General features: G+C 44.6%; 1 protein-coding gene across 1 annotated transcript; it reads left to right on the top strand.

Annotated features, from left to right (window-relative positions):
• The first annotated feature begins 257 nt into the window (after window positions 1–257).
• On the top strand, window positions 258–20,771 carry col1a1b (collagen, type I, alpha 1b). Its single transcript, XM_078290959.1, has 51 exons — window positions 258–460; window positions 2,190–2,381; window positions 3,043–3,062; window positions 3,317–3,352; window positions 4,416–4,508; window positions 5,183–5,254; window positions 5,620–5,664; window positions 5,877–5,930; window positions 6,342–6,395; window positions 6,819–6,872; window positions 7,242–7,295; window positions 7,406–7,459; window positions 7,639–7,683; window positions 7,805–7,858; window positions 8,060–8,104; window positions 8,338–8,391; window positions 9,656–9,754; window positions 9,908–9,952; window positions 10,044–10,142; window positions 10,257–10,310; window positions 10,427–10,534; window positions 10,929–10,982; window positions 11,296–11,394; window positions 11,552–11,605; window positions 11,735–11,833; window positions 12,005–12,058; window positions 12,159–12,212; window positions 12,309–12,362; window positions 12,479–12,532; window positions 12,790–12,834; window positions 12,954–13,052; window positions 13,330–13,437; window positions 14,296–14,403; window positions 14,897–14,950; window positions 15,086–15,139; window positions 15,275–15,382; window positions 15,602–15,655; window positions 15,764–15,817; window positions 15,961–16,122; window positions 16,309–16,416; window positions 16,772–16,879; window positions 17,147–17,200; window positions 17,444–17,551; window positions 17,748–17,801; window positions 17,921–18,028; window positions 18,409–18,462; window positions 18,765–18,872; window positions 18,998–19,280; window positions 19,404–19,594; window positions 19,734–19,976; window positions 20,217–20,771. The coding sequence occupies exons 1-51, from the start codon at window positions 379–381 to the stop codon at window positions 20,361–20,363; spliced, it is 4,347 nt and encodes a 1,448-aa protein (XP_078147085.1). The 5' UTR covers window positions 258–378; the 3' UTR covers window positions 20,364–20,771.
• Window positions 20,772–21,379: the final 608 nt, after the last annotated feature.

Genomic DNA, 21,379 nt, shown 5'->3' with positions numbered 1-21,379 from the left:
CAATTGAGAAAATCCATGAAAAGCTGAAGATGATAAAACGCGTCTAAACGGAGCAGGGCCGGCGCGTTAATGATGACTGCACATCCACGTTTGAGCTGAAACGTGAACTTGTTAGACATGTTTTAAGACGGCCCCTCCGAGTGATGAAGGAGGGACTCTGTGACTTGAACATGTACAAGTTATCTGGTGCGCCCGGGACCTCCCCAAAAGTTCTGGCATATAAAAGCCAAGCTTACCCATTTGTTTAGGCAGTAGGGAGTTTCTGCTAGGGTCTGGATTGGAGTTACACAGACCGGACCCTAACTTGTATGAGTGGTGTCTGAGGAGAAAAACAGGATTCCCCTTGCCTCAAAGAGTCTACATGTCTAATATTTAGACATGTTCAGCTTTGTGGATATTCGGTTAGCGCTGTTGCTCAGCGCAACAGTGCTTTTGGCGAGAGGTCAAGGCGAGGATGATGGTAAGTATCACTTTCAAACATTGATTTGACTTGTTTTGGGACAGTGGCGCCCTCAAGCTCTGGATAGCCCGCAAGGATGCTGAGCAGTTTTCTGTTGTTTGGAAGAGATCTTGCTCTGCGGGAGACCTGAGTAATGGGCAGTGATGGTGACAAATGTTACAGTGAGGCGTTCTGATGCTTTTGGAGATCTGGAAGTGGATAGGAGTTTATAGAACGGGATCTGTATTGTTTTCTGCTCTCACTGACGTGCAAATACATGTTCAGTGCGTCCTCCTGTCAGAGCGCAGATCCATTTCCCAGGGCGAGGGAAATTTCAGCAGCTGCACAATCTTTGATGCGCAATGAGAGGACACTGGGTTCAAAGGGAGTGGAAGCAGACTACAGGCTTTAAAAACACTTGGAAACTGCCAGGTCCTTTTGATGAAAGCTTAATTATATGTAGTCAATAGTTTGCAAGGCAGTTTTTTATCACCAACTTTAGAAAAGTTACATCTTCATTTACAAAGATGTGTCGAAGTCTGTAGATTATAGCATTTAGATTTTTCAAAAGTTCCACTATAACCGCATCAAAATTGAACAGATAGATCAAGCTGATTGAGGAGATTGGGGAAAAAATGATAATGCATAGGCTTTATCCCTTTTAGCCCTCAAACTTTTCCAATAAGGCTACATGACCAAGTTATACTTAATTAACCAACAATTCTATACACTGAAACTGGAATTAGTTAACTAATAAAATCACAATGGAAAATCTCTGAACTCTGACGTCGACTGCGAAATTGTCTAGACATCAATTAATCACCAGAGAGTGGAGGGTGTGTGGAGGAGCTCTTTTCGCAGGTTAATAGCGCCACTCCGTGGCAAGTACTGGAATTGTAGATCCAGCCTCCAGACCACGATCCTCCCACCTCTGAGGCCCAACCCACACATCCAGCAAAAGCCCAAAATATGATTAAAGCCATTTTCTCCCATTTTCCACTAGTGGGTTTCTGGAAAAACAAATCTTACCACAGCTGTGCAGAAATGTTGGAAAGTGACTGGTGATGCAAGCCAGTCCCATCTGGCAGCAAGGCCTCAGACCTGACATTATACAGGCCCAGATAACGTTTTAATAGCTGCTGTAGGCAGGTACTGTTACATTATACTAGTGCCGCTTTATTCCGAGGTCTCTTCCGTGTCATGACTCATTCTTATCACCCAACACTTCCAAAGACCTTGGCACACTGGCATTGCCCATTAACCCAGTTTCCCAGACTTTGGCACACCCAGCTGAAGTGCTGACCTGGTGAGATGGAAGACCCAACAGTTCATCACATTTGTTGAAGAACTGATCTAAAATATAACCAGACTTATTGTATGTTGGAAAAACTAAAACTACCGAAAAGGACCAGAGCTAATTGGTTTAGGGTCTCTCCATTTTTAAGCGCAAAAGTGGTAGGACTGTTCATATCGCATTTCTTATTTCATGTGACAGTAGGGCTTGGTTAGTGTATAGCCCAGGTCTATTGGGCATGTGTTTCCTATGTGATGCACACCTGTGCAGGTGTAGCCAAGGCTAAAGTAGGTCCTACCTATATACACTGTCAGCCACTTTAATGATGCAGTAAGAGACGGTCTATGTCGTTTTTAAGCATTTATAATCCAACAATTTATCCTCGATGTCAGTTCCCTCTATGGTCGTTCACTCTTACCTAGTGTCACCAAGCTCACCGCGGTCTCCTCTTCTCAGGCACATTCGGCAGCTGCACATTGGAAGGACAGTCGTACAACGACAAGGATGTATGGAAACCCGAGCCCTGCCAGATCTGCGTGTGCGACAGCGGAACCGTCATGTGCGACGAGGTGATTTGCGAGGACACCTCCGACTGCGCCGACCCCATCATCCCCGAGGGAGAGTGCTGCCCTATCTGCCCTGACGATGGTACTCCTCCTTCATCCCCCTCTCCATTCTCTGTGGTTGATTTAGCATTTTGGCGCCACCCAGTGCCTCCCAGTTCATTTGAGGCACCTCATTTTTTTTTTACCATGGGGCTTGCTGGCCAGAAATGGACTTGAGGCCCTAAGCCTACCGCTTGCTTGAGGATTTAATTTCAGAAAAGAAACGCTTTGGATTTACCCTGTATTCAGTTCTTTTTTTTTTATTTATTCATTTAAAGACGGATTACACCTGCCCTTTGGCGAAGTCTGACAATGAATATGTAATCTCCCAGCAGACCTACCTGTAGGATTACACCACAGGGTCTAGCAGGGCTTACACATAATGTCACATTCCTCCCAAAACAAAATTTCTAATAGCCTAGATGCTTTTTTGCACCTTCTATGCTGCAGAAATGATTTACCAGCTAGGCTACAATTCAAATCAACAATCCCAGTGTTTCACTAACCCTGACCACCAGCCTGGCCCTGCTATGGATATGTAGCCTTGATATATCAGGGTAGGCCTAACACAAACTGCACAGGCCTACCCTCTCACCTTAATATAGGGTTACATTGTTTTGTAAATGTCAGAAGTTATGATTTGTGTCTGTTGTAAATATGTTGAAGGGATGTTGACATTTTCTCCTTCTCCATTGGCCCTGTAGGACCCCAGGTGCCAACCGAGGTGAGGGATTTTGCTTTTCACTTGGATGTGATATCTGTGAATGTCAGGGTTTTCAAATTCATATGCTTGTTAATCATGTGGGCTTAATTAAAAAAGAAAAAAAAAACCCTGTTTGGACATGCTAAAATAGCCCAGTTTGGTTTAGTTTGTCATTACATCTGCATGTGTATCATGATGCACTTTGCAGAAGTGTTTTTATAATGTGAAGGACACATTGCAGCAAAGCCTAACTCCCCTTTTCTGCCTATCCATAGCCAACTAAGGGAGACACTGGCCCCCCGGGAGACAGGGTAGGTTCCTGTTCACTTTCAATTTTCAACTTCACTCACACTTTTATTCAGTCTGCTCTTCTTCGAGCAAAATTATACCTTCTACAGAATTTCTACAGTGAAATAGAGGTACAAACTGACTGTAGACAAGAAATAAAGCTGAAGCGACTCTGGCTTGATACTGTAGATATTCTTCAATATCATTATTTCCTGTTGGAGACAAGTTGGTTGTCTGTTATGTTGAGTATTGTGTAGTTTTCATTAACACTCACAGTGGCTCATGCAGTCCACATAATATAAGATTTCAGTACAAGTCATACATATTTGCTGCATTGCATGTGGTTGATAATTTATATTTCCATGAGTTTTCTAACCTCTCTAAGTAAGACAGTTTTTACTTTATATCATAGTAGACTTTTTACTGACTAAATAAGTGAAAATGTAAACAATCTACACCACATCTTTGCTGTCTGTACCCCTAGAAACTAATCTCAATCCTGATGAATCTGCTGTGATGTAATTGTCCCAATGACCTTTGATGTATAGGTCAAAAGGTCAACAGGTCATTAAAAGTTCAAAGGTCACATGAACATTTATTGATTGATACATGAAGAAATAACACAAGTCACATTAAATATTAAGAAACAGTAGCAAGTAGCATGTCAACTAAAATTGAAAATTCACTCATTTAAAACATTTTGAGAGCTTTCATGATTGAAAAGAAGCATTACTAGAGTTATTATTTTTTTAAATCAACTATAGAGGTCAAATCAACATGAAAACATCATTTAAAGTTCTTTAGAATAACAGAAAAAAGGAAAAATGATATTTTAAAACAAAAAGCAAATGAATTACATTAGAGAATATACATTTAAACAGTCTGTACCGTATAATTACAATCACTACTGACTCATTTCTAATTTGTCAATATAAATAATTATTACAGAGAAATGACATGGTCTAATATATGTTGGTTATACTATGAGCCATCATTTTTCCTCCAAGACAGATTAGCCGTAACAATAAATCGATGAATGAAATAATGAATGTGAAATTGACCGTGTCTGCCTGTCTCTTTCTTCAGGGTCTTCCTGGTCCTCCTGGCAATGATGGGATCCCCGGCCAGCCTGGACTCCCTGGACCCCCTGGACCCCCTGGCCCCCCTGGCCTTGGCGGAGTAAGTACCTCCACGTCAAAACACCCAGGAAGTCTAGCGCTGGTTTCACAGTCGGGGATTAAGCCTGGTCTTGAAAAAAATCTCTTTACAAAGGAGATACCTGCATGCAAGCTTGGGTTCAGTTTAATCCACGTCCAGGAAAGCCGCTCCTTGTTTCCACGAGGTTATATCAATGATCATTCACTGAGCAGGAGGGAAAAAGATCAGCAGGCAAGGAGAGTCTCCTCCCTGTTGGCTTCAGCACTGGGACTGCAGACAGCTCCTCAGGTTTAGGTCTGCGGAGTTAACCCACAAACCTGTTTATTGAGACTCTTACAATATTGGAATACTGTCTAAATTCTAAGTTCCCTCCTAAATCTGTGCTATGGGATTTGATATGTGATTTCCTTCTGTAAGTTTTACTCCACTGCTGAAACAGGAGAAGCATAATGGTTCAGGCAACGCTGCAAAACTTTCCCATTAAATGAATGAACTCACTTTAAGTGCAAAGTAACAGTCAGAAAAGAACACATTTTAGGTGTCCCATGTGATGTTTTTGTGCCATATTACCCCATGAACATCTTAAAGAACAATCATTTGATGTAGATCGTTCCTCCACTGCATGGTCCTTCATTGATCTACAAAACAGTTTAAATCAAAGCTCAATGACTAATTCTCTCCTCTTCCCTCTGCAGAACTTCTCTCCTCAAATGAGCTACGTTGATCAATCCAAATCCAGCGGCGGCCAAGCTGTTCTTGGACCAATGGTATGGATGTTTTGCTCTCTCTCCACGTAAACTAAGAACTGACAACCTTTATTGCTAAAAATGCAAAAGGTGTACTGTACTGTACATATGGTATTTGTCCTGATTCATCTAATTTCAACGTATCTGTTGAAATAAGAGACTTCTTAGCAGATTTGAAAAGCTTCTGTCTAATTAAGTGATGATGTATTAGTCAGGTGCTAGTTGTCATTGTATTCACACACCTTTGTTGTACTTTTAAAACACCACTGTCCCAGCTAATGCAGCTACAGTTCTGTGTAGCTCCTCTATGTATCATCTGTTGTGTGATGTCACTCTTGTCACAGATAAATAGAATCTAAAGCCTTATTTCTCATCTTGGTCAACAGGGTCCTATGGGTCCCCGTGGTCCTTCTGGACCCTCTGGCTCCTCTGTAAGTATTTCCTTATCAGTTACATGTCGGTTCAGCTGCACATTCAGACAATGGCAGGATAGTTACAGTTAGTTGGTGTAGAATATTCCAAATGCTGTACAGATTTTGAGCTTAAATGTCTTCAGTGAGGGAATTTTTCTTACATCAGATATATGAAATCACACAGATATTGATAGATATTGTATTAATTTTCTCTTCTTGATGTCCAACAGGGTCCTCAGGGTTTCACTGGCCCCCCAGGAGAGCCTGGTGAGCCCGGAGCTTCTGTGAGTATACAAAATCTTCGACTACATAAACGCTTCCTATGGTTTGACTGTGATGAAGATGCTGTGTGTGTGTGTGTGTGTGTGAAAATGTCAGCTGTTTGCACCTTACTAAAGAAGCTACCCAATCTATTTAGTTCTACATTACTTGATAATACCTGTTGATTATACCTGTTCCACTTCCGGTTGTACTCACTGACCCACTGACACACATCTGCACACATCACTTACTGTCAATGACAAATGCCTCCTCACCCCCTGTTCTTTACACACAGGCACACACACACACACGCACACACACACACACACACACACACACACACACACACACACACACACAAAGAACATATTCACAGACAGATAAACAGCTACATGAATTCACTTAGTAATCCAGTCATTTCTTGGTCTCTTTAGGGTCCCATGGGTTCTCGTGGTCCCGGTGGCCCCCCTGGAAAGAACGGAGATGATGTAAGTGATCTGCTGATTATTTTCTCCTCTATCGGTCTCTGTTTATGATGCCATCCTTGGGATCTGCTGGCAGTCATCTCTTACAAATTAACAGCTCAATGCAGTATGCAGTTTCAGTATAATTGTATTCATACATTACCTATATAAGTACATGGCTAAAAATATGCGTTACACTTCCCAACACTTAACACATACAGTAGAATATATGTAGCTTGTAGGTTATATTATTTTGTTATTCCCAAACAGTTATTCTGCTATATCAAGGATGTCAACATGTTGATGTGTTCTGAAAAACCAAAGAAAAATATATATCATATATTCTAGCCTGTGATTTTTTTAATGATGTATTTGGTGCCTGTAGTGTAAATAGTTGCTTCCACACACTGATCTGTTCTCACTAACCTCCCTGTGTGTCTCCCACAGGGTGAGCCCGGCAAGGCTGGTCGCCCTGGAGAGCGCGGAGCTGCTGGCCCCCAGGTGAGTGTTGCCCACAGACGGCAAAGGTCAGGGAAAGGTCAGCCAAAAATGGATCTAATATGGGCGTTTATGTTAAAGGAGATTATCCTGAGACGACCTAGGTCACACAAATGCACACACACACACACACACACACACACACACACACACACACACACACACACGGATAAGCACACTTTGAGAGTCAGTCAAGCACACCTCAAGTAGTTAAACTATTTCAAACCATTTTCCAACACATTTTCTGTATAGGGAAACCCCCATTTCAGAGTTTATCATAGGACGTTACCATGTATCATAGAAGAAGAATAAGCATGTTGTTTCTGAAGATGAGTTACTGAGATCTCTCCTGTTCTTCCTCTCCTCCTGCAGGGAGCTCGTGGATTCCCCGGAACCCCCGGACTCCCCGGCATCAAGGGACACAGAGTGAGTAGAAAAGGGCACCAATGGACGCCAACGTAACCATTTTCAACTGCTTCTGTGATGTCGTTATGAGTGGCATCTGACCTAATGATGCTGATTGATTTCGTCCCCAGGGTTTCAGCGGTCTGGATGGAGCTAAGGGAGACTCTGGACCTGCTGGCCCCAAGGTAAGATAGCAAGTTTCTGATCACCAGTGCAGGAAACTCCACATCAGCTGCCAGCCAAATCGCAATCCCTTGCTGGAATACTGAGGCTTACAACGTTTCAGACTGTACCGAAACGTTACAGTCATTCCAATGGTGATACTTCTTTTTGAGCTCATTGTTCCTTCTGTATTTGTCTACAGGGGGAGGCTGGTTCCTCTGGTGAGAACGGTACTCCTGGAGCCATGGTAAGTCTTTCTCTCATCTCAATCATTCAGGATATCAGGCATCAGTATAACTTAAGAAATGTATGATGTCCTAGCACTTCATCATCAAGCTAATACCACTCTCTCCTGTCTTCCTTCCCAGGGTGCTCGTGGTCTTCCTGGTGAGAGAGGCCGCCCCGGAGCTGCTGGCCCTGCTGTAAGCACTGCTACACTCCTCTAACATTGGACCTATTCCTATTTAATCCCATTAATTAACCAGAACACCTTAGATTGCTAGAGAAAAGCAAGATGACACAGTTTATGTTGTTCAATCACTTGCTATTGTTTAAAGCTTACCTACCTATATAGGCTGAATTCTGAAAACATGAATTTGATCTAATGTCCTTATCCTGTGCAGGGTGCTCGTGGTAACGATGGCAACACTGGTGCTGCTGGACCCCCTGTAAGTATTATTCATTATATAGGTGCCATATTGCATATTGTATGTCTACATCACCAATTTAAAATCATCTGGTGACATCAACACCAAATGCTCTAGCAAAAGCTTTGATACATTGTTGTTTTGGTACCAAACACATTCTGTAAATGGAAGGATTCATCGTTTGTGCCATTTCATCTGCATCAAGTTTGTCTCAGTCTAGACTTTTGTTAACATCGTGTGTCTTTCTCTTCCAGGGACCCACCGGACCTGCTGGAGCCCCTGGTTTCCCCGGTGGTGCTGGAGCTAAGGTGAGTCTCCCAGTACACAAGCCATTTCCTCATCCAACAAATGTGACCACAGCTGGTCCATCTAACTGAAACTAGGCTGTTTAAATGGCTTGGTAGGTCTGTGTGAACTGCCTTTATGTAAAGTCCAACAGTACCTCTCTGCTTTACCGTTTCTCTCACTGTCTAAATTAACTGATTATTGCAGTGCATTGTTGTATTCTGTACCCATTCAAATTGCAGCATTCAGTCGTTTTCCTCACTAGCCCCAGCCCCCTGTGTCATCCACCTGACTCAGACAGCATCGAGCTCATTCTGAGGTTTTTGATGTTGCTCTTGATTGCTGAACTTGATCAGCTGCCCCACTGTTTCCCCACTTCAGCATTAGTAGTAGGAAGATTGGAGACACTCACTCCCTCATGGTTTAGGGGCAATGTGACCCTACTTGAGTTATGGGAAATTTCAGCAGCATAGCCAGGATCAGCATCCACCTGGATCAGATGAATAAACAGCCCCAATATCTCCACTCCTCTCCACTCCCCACCATCAGCCATCAGCCAGCATATTGCAAAATTGAAAGGGGGCTACTTGCCCCAGCACAGATGAACACAGTAACCACCAGATGGCATCGGCACACCTCTAATGGTACCCGCCTCTGCTGCCCCCTTCCCTGTGCTGCTGCGGGCCTTTGAGCTATTATAGCATTCTGCAACTCTCACCTATTATATAATCATATATCCTTCATACACATTGCAAGAGCCTTGAGGAAGAGAGTAGGGAAAGCAGTTTGCGATGTGACAGCAGACAGAAAGTGGGCATAATTACCTGCTTTGAACAAACAAAAATACTCCCTGTATATGCACTATAATTTCTTCCTTCATTTATACTCCACCCAGCCTCTTGCAAATAAACTGGAAAATTGAATTTAGGAGTGGTACTCTGCTCCCTACTGTGACTCCTTCACAATCCCACTACAAGCTTTTATGTCTTGAAAAGCTATTAAACTGTGGTAGAAGATAATCACTCCCTCATTTCCTCCAACTACAGTGAATTAACCCATGGACTGTATACTGAGTGATATTCTGTACAACAGTTTACTGCTATATCAAATATAAACAGTCCTGGTGTCGATGTGGTGAGATGCTACTAAGTTTTGTTATTTAGTATTTATTCATTTTTGATTTACCAACACACACACACACACACACACACACACGCACAGATGATATTAAATTGCAGTTTTCTGTGACATTGTGACTAAAGTGCAGCTGTTTGTTTCCCCTGACAGGGAGAGGGTGGTCCTCAGGGAGGCCGTGGAAACGAGGGACCCCAGGGAGCCCGTGGTGAGCCTGGTAACCCCGGACCTGCTGGAGCTGCTGGACCCGCTGTGAGTATATGCTGGACTTAGGTCTTCTCTTTTACCTCCCTGGCATTGCACTTGTATCGTGTATCATTTCTATAGTATTTTTAAACTATTTTGCACTAAAATCTGTGAAGGCAGACACTTAAGAAAAATGTTTTTTTCTTTGTCTCACCACAGGGTGCCCCCGGATCTGATGGCTCTGCTGGTGCCAAGGGTGCTACTGTAAGTATCACATGCATTGATCTGCTTATCACACTCGCATCTACAAATTCTGCAGATAAAGTGTCGTGACTCCCACCTCTGCATTCCATAGGGTGCTGCTGGTATTGCTGGTGCCCCCGGTTTCCCCGGAGCTCGTGGTCCCGCTGGAGCCCAGGGTGGTGTCGGTGCCCCCGGTCCCAAGGGTAACAATGTGAGTAGAAAGTGGCATTCAATGAGCCTTTGTATCAACACACACTGTTCTTCAGCATTAGAGACCCAGGGTCACCTGACAGCATAAACTGAATGTGTGTGTTTCTGCTCACAGGGTGATGTTGGAAACCCCGGTCCTAAGGGAGAGCCTGGTGCCAAGGGAGAGCCTGTAAGTTTTAAAATACAATGACCTTGTATTGATATTTGGCAATAACTTAACACATACGCTGTATTTGCTGTTGGCCTTTTCTCTAAATGTCTCTCCTCACTTGCTGTCCTGTCCAGGGCCCCGCTGGAGTTCAGGGACTTCCCGGCCCCTCTGGAGAGGAGGGAAAGAGAGGCGGCCGTGGAGAGCCTGGTGGTGCTGGAGCCCGTGGAGTCCCTGGAGAGCGCGTACGTTACTTCCTCTTTCTCAGCACCTACATCAAACACACATGGTTGCTGCTGTGGGGTCAAACCCAGGGCGAGCCAAAAGAGATGCATGCAGAGTTATTAAACCATGGAGCAGCTATTTCAAATAATAATGGGAAGGGCCATGATGTTAAGCTTACACTCAAATTGATCCCATAGTACCGAAAGAATTCTTTCTCAGCATCACTACTGTTAAGGAAGCAACTCAAATTGCTGAAACATAAAAATTGATCAATATAAATCAGATTTCCATCTTGAAATCTTGTAATTTAAACATCGTATGTTGAATTCCCAGGGGGATTCAGCCTACAGGAGCGAGTCAAGCGCTTTCCACCCCACTGAGTGACATTGTTGGTGTGTGTGTTTGTTCCATTAGGGTGCCCCTGGTGCTCGTGGTTTCCCTGGTGCTGATGGAGCTGCTGGTGGCAAGGTGAGTTGACGGATCTACTCAAGGATTTCTCAACCGTGTCAGGACTAAATTGAAAATTTTGGTTCAGGCTCAGTCAGTATTAAGAGCATTCCTACTGGATTTCCAATTTGCATTACTTCACTCCATTCCTAATATGAAGTCAGAGACTCTTTCTTTCTTTTCTATATCATGTTTAAATTCATGTTTAGGAAATCATAGCAAACCTTCCAATTCACCAAAGATCACTGAGGTCATACTCTACAGTTTAAACACTCGGAGCTCAGTGTTATGGCTAGCGGCCATCTCACCTGACTTTTCTCCACCTGTGTGACAGGGAGGACCTGGTGAGCGCGGTGGCCCCGGACCAATGGGACCTCAGGGAGCCACCGGTGAGGCTGGACGCCCTGGCGAGCCTGGAATGCCCGGATCCAAGGTGAGATTTGGAACATCTCTAATGTAACTAAGACCCACTGAAGTGTACTGAGGCATGCAGCACTGTTAAATACACTTGCTATGACTTTCATGTGTTGTTGGTCTGTATACACACTGAATTGCTTCACATTGTTTCATATATACTCTTCTCTCCATAGGGTATGACTGGTAGCCCTGGAAGCCCCGGCCCTGATGGCAAAGCTGGACCTTCTGTAAGTCCTGACTGACTAGACTCACTCATAGTTTCATACAAGAAAGATGGATTGTAACCGTAAGCGATGTGTTTCTTCACAATAGGAGAGTACATGTTCAGTATTCCTCTGTCTTCCAATGCTCTTTAGGGTATTTCTGGACAAGATGGCCGCCCCGGACCCCCTGGCCCCGCTGGAGGCAGAGGACAGCCTGGAGTTATGGGATTCCCCGGACCCAAGGGAGTTGCTGTGAGTAAACAGTCCCAACCTCCCACTCCCCTGCTTTTATTCATTTCAGATGCAAAAAATAGACCTTACATTAATGTTAGCATATGTGCATGATACATACGCACATCCTTACATTTCATCCAAGTGACAGCAGTGATTATGTAAGATGTAAGTGTGGACTTTTCCCTATAGGGTGATGCTGGCAAGCCCGGAGAGAGAGGTGTCGTTGGTGCTGCTGGCCCTCTGGTAAGTACTGGCCTATCATCCAACTCTACCCCTGTAAGAGATATTTAAATTAAAATGCCATAATGTGACTGAGTCTGTAATGGAGTGTGTTTCCTCCTAGGGCGCCCCTGGCAAAGATGGTGACGTTGGTGCTCCTGGACCTTCTGGCCCTGGTGTATGTATCTTTTCAGCATTATTTCAACATAACTTGAATAAAATACAGCATCTGTTCCCAGGTTTCTTATCATGTTGTTTGCTCCTTCCTCTCTAGGGACCTGCTGGAGAGAAGGGAGAGCAGGGACCTGCTGGTGCTCCCGGATTCCAGGTAAGTTTGAGAGCAACCTGAGCCCCATCTTTTACTCGCTTGATATACAGTATTTCTGAGCTGTGTCACCATTCCACTTTATAACCCAAAACTTTCTTCCCTTATTATTTCTGCAGGGTCTTCCCGGACCCCAAGGTGCTACTGGTGAGACTGGCAAGCCCGGTGAGCAGGTAAGTGTCCACATGTTTTGTGAATTCGTTTCATATCCAAAACTTGTTACCGCATGTAAACTGGGCCTTCACATGCAGTTCATTCAGATGTGGATATTTACTGTAATAAGCCATTCTGTTGAAACGTTCAGCTGCTTGTTCAGACATGGCAGTCATGCTAGACGTCATAGTACACACTAGTCAAACCACATCCTGCATGTTGTCACAGTAAACCAGCTTCATGATAACTCCTCTCTCTCTCTCTCTCTCCTGGTCAGGGTGTTCCCGGCGAGGCTGGCCCCCACGGCCCATCTGGATCAAGAGTAAGTATCTACTATCTATCTGTGCCACAGAATCCACCATTTTGGGCGTCCGTGTTAAACACCGCTCCTCCATCTGTTTATCTGATGGTCATGGCTCATGCGTCCCTTCTCTCCTCCAGGGTGACAGAGGTTTCCCCGGTGAGCGCGGTGCCAACGGCCCCGCCGGCCCCACTGGAGCCCGTGGTGCTCCTGGTCCTGGTGGTAACGATGGTGCTAAGGTATAGCCTATCTGCCTCTCCCATATCCATCCACTCACACGCCTGTAGCTGATCATGATCAACATGAAAACACTATTGACCTCAAATGATCAGTGTTGACTTGGATACAAATTAGTTCTAAACACACAGTAAACACTTACACAGTATATATACACAGGATACACTGTATACACATTGTTGTCCAGTGATAGTGATTTGTTCACATGCAGCAGGTAGTATGAATGGAGAATAATGCCGTTGTTTCTCTTTCTGTGTGTGTGTGTGTGTGTGTGTGCAGGGAGAGGCTGGTACTGGCGGTGCCCCTGGTGGTCAGGGACCCCCAGGTATGCAGGGAATGCCCGGTGAGCGCGGTGCTGGCGGTCTGCCTGGAGTCAAGGGAGAGAGAGTGAGTATCCCACCTGTCAGATGAGTCTCCTACAGCAGCAGAGACACATGAGCGTGTCCAGCTGAAGGGTCGGGTTCAGTATGAAACATGAGAAGATTAAAATGTACATTTTGATCCATTGATCTTCATCTCACCTGGATATACCACCTGATATGTTGCATGATACATTTCAGATATTTAGTCGATGTGCTGATTGTAATTATAGACTTCACCATAATTTAGTCTTTTTAGACTTCTAGGGTGATGTCTGGAGACAAGAAGTGTACATATCAAGTTTTGCAATGAATTAAAGATTATGTTAGTCATTATATTATTGTACAATCAGCAACATTTTTAGATTATTGTACAATCAGCAACATTTTGTGGCATGCAGTACATGACACAAAATGACACTGGCTTGTAGCTGAACACATATTTCAAGTTGCGATCAGACTAGAGAGGAGTGGCTGTATGTGTGAACAGATACTCTAAAATTAGACACATCTCAAATTTCCAGACTTTGTGAGACAGAAAGAGAGACCACAGTAAAAAGGTGTGATGAAGGTTGTTGAGATGAAAGCTATTGCTCAGAAGAAATGCCAGAGGTGGAAAGTGTACTGACATGTTTTATTCAAGTATGAGAGATTTTCTCTTCCTTTAAATTTGACTCAACTTACTCCAGTAAAAGAGTAGCTCACCAGAAAGTATGCAAGTCAAGATGTTCTATATGTCCTATAATTATTCTCCCAATTATAAACTAATAACCTGTTTGGGTGTGGCTCTTGTAATTAAGGATGGTCTATTTTTATTCATATCAACAAAGCTAGCATCAGTTATAGGAAGTAAATTAACATTGTGTGAACTTCCCTCTCTTCCCAGGGTGATGGCGGACCCAAGGGTGCTGATGGTGCTGGTGGCAAGGACGGCATGCGTGGTATGACTGGTGCTATTGGACCCCCCGGACCTCCTGGTGGTCAGGGTGAGAAGGTGAGATCAGACACAAGTTGGTTTAAACCTTTAAATATCTCATTGATTCACTTTCATGATCTTTCTGGATGTTTTCTCTTCCTTTTATCATGATTACGGTCAACTCTGTCTTTATTCACATATAATGTTAGGTTTATTCCAAGGCTCAATCACATCAACATAAACTAGGGGTTCATTTAAAAAAAAAAATTCCTCTTCTTGATCCAGGAAACAGTCGTATGATTATGTCAAAGAGTATGATGAAAACACAAGCAAATATGATATCTATACCATCCATACCTTTGTTATAGATAACAATATACTTTTGCTTTAGATATCTCCAAGAACATGGTGGAAATATACTCTAATTGCTTGTTTTGATACACAGATTATATATTTCATAAGGTTGTTTGCACAAAATGTGTGTGTAAGAACCTTGTGTAGACAAGGCCACTGGCCCTGGCCATGACTGACCAGATGGTTTGCTAATTCACCTGTGTGTGTGTGTTTCCAGGGAGAGGGCGGCCCCCTTGGAGTTTCTGGACCCACCGGTCCTCGTGGTGCCCCTGTAAGTTCATCTGCAAACAAACAATCCAGACAACACTAGAAAACAGTGTGCTGTAAAACACACTGAGGATGTATTCTATAGATGAAACATTGTGTGTTGTTCATCTCTAATGCTCCTTTTCCCATAATCCAACAGGGTGAGCGTGGAGAGTCTGGCCCCCCCGGACCCGCTGGATTCGCTGGACCTCCTGTAAGAACCTCATCATTATATTTCAATCCAACACACTGACATTTTTCTGCAGATTCAAATGCTTTAAATGATGAAAAACATCTAAGAAGAAAGCATGTCTTGAACCGTTTCTTGCCTTGTATCTTCCCACCACAGGGTGCTGATGGTCAGCCTGGTGCCAAGGGAGAGTCTGGTGACTCCGGACCCAAGGGAGATGCTGGTGCTCCTGGACCTGGTGGACCTGTCGGAGCTGCTGGACCTCAGGTAGGTTGGCCCTCCAAGCAACTCAAACCACTGTAACTGGTGGTGTAGTCTGGTCGAGCCCAAGCCCACATTTCACCTTAATTCCCACTGACACAGTACAGTCATGGTAAGCAGTCACATAAGATAGCCAACCTCCTGCTGTCACTACACCACTGTCATCCCAATTTGTTTTTCCCAAATTGTATTTCCTGTCTAACTTATAAATGTTTGTGTCAACAGGGACCTTCTGGTGCTCCTGGACCCAAAGGTGCTCGCGGTGGTGCTGGATCCCCTGTAAGTATCACATCAACTTCAAGGCTACACTTCACACTGATGCTATTTCATGTTTCATTTTGAAGTGGAGATGGACTCCTCTCATTCTATTTGTGTGTGTGTGTGTAGGGTGCTACTGGATTCCCCGGACCCGCTGGAAGAGTTGGACCCCCCGGCCCTGCTGTAAGTTTCCCAATGTCCAAATGACCAGCATTTCTTTATAATTCACCTGTGAGGCCATTTCTAAACAGCAATCACCAAACGTAGACGACATGAAAGTCTTCATTCTACCTCGGGTTGACTTGACTTGACTTGGGTGTTTGCAGGGAGCTGGTGGAGCCCCTGGACCCGTTGGACCCGCTGGCAAAGAGGGACAGAAGGGAGCTCGTGGTGAGACTGGTGTTGCTGGTCGCCCTGGTGAGGCTGGTGCCGCTGGACCCCCAGGACCTGGTGGAGAGAAGGGATCTGTTGGCTCTGATGGACCCGCTGTGAGTGCCCCCTCAAATTCCACGATAGATGTACCCAGGAGATGATAGTTGAGCAGCTATACTTGCTGTATTACCCCCTTAAAATTCCCTTTCTGTCAAGGCTTTTGATCACCTAGAATGCGCTATAGTGTTTTATATGCCTGCAGTACAGTGGCTAACTGTTGGCTGTGTCCTCTCTCTGTGCAGGGTGCCCCTGGTATCTCTGGACCTCAGGGTATTGCTGGACAGCGTGGTATTGTAGGTCTGCCTGGACAGCGTGGAGAGCGTGGTTTCCCTGGTCTCCCCGGACCCTCTGTGAGTATTCCCTCAGTGCCCGTAACACCATGGCTGGAGTGCATCCTGCCATACCCTGTAGACTAATTCTGACTATATAGGTGGCAGTTAATGAGTAGTTGGTTGAGCACAAAATGTTTAGAATCAGACAAAAATGTATTCACAGACATTTGTCTTGCTGATACTGGTCGAGAAAGAATTGACAACTTGTACCAAGTTCCACAGAATGACAATCACAAGCTTTACAGTGAATGGGACAATGCTAAAACTTGCTAAGCTAACAGAGATGACGAGATGAAAGTATTTGTAAAGCTCTAGTTCCTCTCAGAGCTCTCACAGCCAGAGAACCAACCTCTCTCTTGTTTTGTTTACTCAGGGTGAGCCCGGAAAGCAGGGATCCTCTGGAGCTCTTGGCGAGCGTGGACCCCCTGGACCTATGGGACCCCCCGGACTGTCTGGTGCTCCCGGAGAGTCTGGTCGTGAGGTGAGAGGCCTCAGTCTGCTGTGTACTGAATGAGAATCAGAATCACTTTCATCACCAAGTCTCAGTCTCAGAGTTTCACAACATTTACTGACACACTGTAGAGGCTGAACAATAGACTGTGTGTATTTGTGTACTGCACACACACATTTAGTATTAGCACTGTATTATTGGTACATCATTAGTCCTTTTAGCCATGGCTCATCCAGCAGGTTGTTGCTAGCCATTGAACACTGTGATGATTGACCAGCATGGCTGTCTATTCCACAGGGATCTACTGGTCACGATGGTGCTCCTGGTCGCGATGGACCTTCTGGCCCCAAGGTAAGCTAGACTTCCTCTAGACTTTTTTTAAATTATTATTACATCCTGAAGAATTTCTCATCATTAAACCTCTTGTTATGTTTGATTCTCAGTGAAAAACAGAGCATCAGTTTGACCAAAATGTCTTCCCTATAGAAACAGCATCACAGTTAGCGATTAGCTGCCTAGCATTGTCCTTGTTGTTGTTGTTGTTGTTGACACCACCTCTCATTGGAGATGTTCCCTGTCTGGCTGCTCCTGTAGGGAGACCGTGGTGAGAGTGGTGTTGCTGGTGCCCCCGGCGCCCCTGGTGCTCCTGGTGCCCCCGGAGGTGTTGGCCCCTCTGGCAAGTCTGGTGACCGTGGAGAGTCTGTAAGTGGCCATCACTAAGACCTGCTTATCTTGATCCAGTTCAAAAATGTAACTTACTTTGATAAACAACTCTGCAGATCCTCATGTTGTATGACTATACATTTTAACATTTTTTTAAGTGACATTCACCATTGAATATCATTGTGATCCGCACATGAAGACTTGCTAAGATTTTCTCACTTTCTCTTTCCTTTAGGGTCCCGCTGGTCCCGCTGGCCCTGCTGGCCCCGCTGGAGGCCGTGGTGCTGCTGTACGTTCAGCACTACATCACACGAACCCTTAACATGCATAAACATAACATAATTCTTTGCATACGTACACATACACAAGCCTGGGATGACATGTTGACCCCCTGTTGCTTTCTCTCAGGGCCCTGCTGGTGGTCGTGGTGACAAGGGAGAGGCTGGAGAGGCTGGAGAGAGAGGCCACAAGGGACACAGAGGATTCACTGGCATGCAGGGTCTGCCCGGACCTTCTGTGAGTAACCTTTTCACTCATTACCCCTTTACCCACCACTTTCATTATTTTGCTGTCCAACTAGCTGTTTAGAATATAATAGGACCTCCAAACAATGGCTGGTTATATATAAAAGTGGCTGGTAAACTTCCCAGCCACATCTCAAATTTGGAAACATTTAATTGCTAGCTGCTGTTTGTTTCTCATCCTGCATTCATGTCTAATGCATGAACTCACGTTATGGAGAATTCATATAGTTTTGATTACTACAAAAGGTTTATAGTATGCTGCATCAGACAGTCTCTTAGTTCAGGTACAGGTGATACAGGTGACTTTATAGGCTATCCATCCATTCTCTTTTCTGAATTAGTGATGCAATTTTCGTCTTAATCTGCCTCTAGGGATCCCATGGAGAGCAAGGACCTGCTGGTTCTTCCGGACCTGCTGGACCCAGAGTAAGTACAACTGCTTTTACAATCAAGTCACATTAGCAGTAGTCATTCACGCAAAAATGAACTCTCTACCCATATGGTGAGACCTGGAGAATCTCTTTTCATTTTCTCTTAGTCTTTTTTACGTTGGCTCAGGGAAAATAATGGTCAAATCAATCATGATAGAGTGAACATATAATATCCCAGAAAGCAGCAATATTATACATTAGGCTGATAAGCAGCACTATATATATAAAATGGCAAGGGGAACTGTACTGAATTGATGTTTTCTCTTAATAAGTGATCATGTGGCTTTTGTTCCATAGGGACCCTCTGGATCTAATGGTGCCCCTGGTAAGGATGGCATGAACGGTCTGCCTGGACCCATGGGACCCCCTGGACCTCGTGGTCGCAATGGAGAGATGGGACCTTCTGTAAGTTGCACTAGGATGTCTTTTTGTCACAAACATGCATACCCAGATACCCATCCATACACACATGGCACACCCACACACTCTGAAACTAGTGCAATACGTAAACCCCTGCTATCTCCAATCAGGGTCCTCCTGGAGTTCCCGGACCCCCCGGCCCCCCTGGACCTCCCGGCAGCGGATTCGACTTCGTCAGCCAGCCTATTCAGGAGAAGGCCCCAGATCCCTTCCGTGGCGGACACTACCGCGCCGATGACCCCAACATGATGCGCGATCGCGACATGGAGGTCGACACCACCCTCAAGACCCTGACTAAGAAGATCGAGAACATCCGCAGCCCCGAGGGTACCCTGAAGAACCCCGCCCGCATGTGCCGTGACCTGAGGATGTGCCACCCCGAGTGGAAGAGCGGTGAGTGCAGCACAAGGCCCGGATCAATGTACTGATCGAGCCCCTAGAAGAAATAAGGTGCGATCTGAGGATGAGCTCCGCTTCAAACTCTTAACTGTGTATTATCTTCCTGCATTTGCACAGGCATGTACTGGGTTGACCCCAACCAGGGCTCCTCTCTGGATGCCATCAAGGTTCACTGCAACATGGAGACTGGCGAGACTTGCGTCTACCCCTCCGAGGCCAGCATCCCCATGAAGAACTGGTACCTCAGCAAGAACATCAGAGAGAAGAAGCACGTCTGGTTCAGCGAGTCCATGACCGGTGGATCCCAGGTGAGAAAGCAGAGCCAGAACCTTTTGGTTGCAGTAACTAAAATCAACGTTAGAACTCTTACCAATCCATGGACCAGAAGATAAAGACAGCAGCATATGAATTCTAAAAACCCATACCTCTCTCTGTCCCACCATGCAGTTCCAGTATGGCACCGATGGAGCCGACTCTGAGGACGTCAGCATCCAGATGACCTTCATGCGCCTGATGTCCAACCAGGCCTCTCAGAACGTCACATACCACTGCAAGAACAGCATTGCCTACATGGACTCCGCCACCGGCAACCTGAAGAAGGCCCTGCTGCTCCAGGGCTCCAACGACATCGAGATCAGAGCCGAGGGCAACAGCCGCTTCACATACAGCGTCAGCGAGGATGGCTGCACGGTGAGCGATCCCTCTCTCTCTCTCTCTTTCCCTTATACTTGAAATTATACTTGCTAAATCACCCAGCCTTGCCTTTAGAGAAGCAGCAGAATTTCAGATCCTTATTGCACTCTAGATTGTAACTTGGCAAGCATGTGAAAAGAGAATAGGTAGAAGTAGTGCAATAGAAAACTCCACTCGATTACTCAAGCAAATCGTGAATGGTTTCTGACCTTTGCTCTCCTTTGTTTCCCTCCATAGTCACACACTGGCACATGGGGCAAGACAGTCATCGACTACAAGACATCAAAAACATCCCGCCTGCCCATCATTGACATTGCTCCTATGGATGTTGGTGCACCTGATCAGGAATTTGGCGTCGAAGTTGGCCCAGTTTGCTTCTTGTAAAAAGGAAAGAAATATGGACATGAAATTGTTGTTTTTTTTCTAGCAGTCATCTCTAAATCCTTTTCTATGCATTCAAAACTCATTCGGCTGCCATTGGTCCACATGCTTAAAACCACTCTACTGAAGACGGTGTTTGTGTTTTTCCAATCATGAGAAGCATTTTTTTTGGGACTGCTACTTCAACCGAAACCAACCACAAGGACACTTTAAAAGAATCTTTTGTTTCCACTGGCAACAAGAAAATAATATATACTTGTGTAAAATTTCCCCCTGGAGTTTGAAAAAAAAAGATCCACACACACAATGAAACACAGGTGACTTTTGCCGTTTTTTTACCACTGCGGAAGGACATTGAAAACAACAAATGATATGTACCATTTTCTGGTGTTAAATAAATTGTAAAAAGTGTGAAGTGTCTCCTTGTTCTAAATTCATGAAAAACACCTGAATGTGGCTCAGAAAAAAATGACCCGTAATAGAGCAAGACAAAGAAACTCACCTTAATTTTGATACCTTGATGGCTACCTCATACAAGAAGTCACCCCCAATTTTTGTTAAACACAAGGGTATATTTTACACAACAAGTCTATTGGGAAAATCAACAACGGTCAAAGGTGCTATTATCGATTCAATGAGGTCCAGTTATTGGTGTTTGATAGGGAAGCTATCACTATCATACTGTAATGTTGCCACTAATGCCTGCAGAACCTTTGGTGCTAGTAAATTGACTTATTGTCTTGTTGTCTATGCAGTGCAATTGTTTTCTTCTTCAGTGTTGCTTTGATGACAGAAGTCCTTTGAAAGGTGATCACTGCAGATGTAATGCATGCAATCATGTCTTTGTAGATAAAAGCAAGTGACTCTGGTTAAATATCATTCCCCTGCCCATGTGTTCAGTGTTGATCCTTATGTCTGTATGCCCCTGTGGATAACTCCTCTTCACTAAAACAGCACACATCTCCCACCCTTTTGTTTTTGTTGTTTGTTGATTTCTTTTCCGCGAAGGGTTTCTTAAA

The sequence above is a fragment of the Centroberyx gerrardi genome, chromosome 20 (assembly GCF_048128805.1).
Source record: "Centroberyx gerrardi isolate f3 chromosome 20, fCenGer3.hap1.cur.20231027, whole genome shotgun sequence".
Classification (NCBI taxonomy): Eukaryota; Metazoa; Chordata; class Actinopteri; order Beryciformes; family Berycidae; genus Centroberyx; species Centroberyx gerrardi.
This window is presented reverse-complemented; position numbering and strand designations above follow the sequence as displayed.

Excerpts from the sequence above, each read along its gene's own strand:
- col1a1b (XM_078290959.1), top strand. The coding sequence starts at position 379 with ATGTTCAGCTTTGTGGATATTCGGTTAGCGCTGTTGCTCAGCGCAACA. Across the intron at positions 15,383-15,601 it reads TCGGAGCTGCTGGACCTCAG|GGACCTTCTGGTGCTCCTGG; the intron begins GTAGGTTGGCCC and ends TTGTGTCAACAG. Across the intron at positions 16,123-16,308 it reads TTGGCTCTGATGGACCCGCT|GGTGCCCCTGGTATCTCTGG; the intron begins GTGAGTGCCCCC and ends CTCTCTGTGCAG.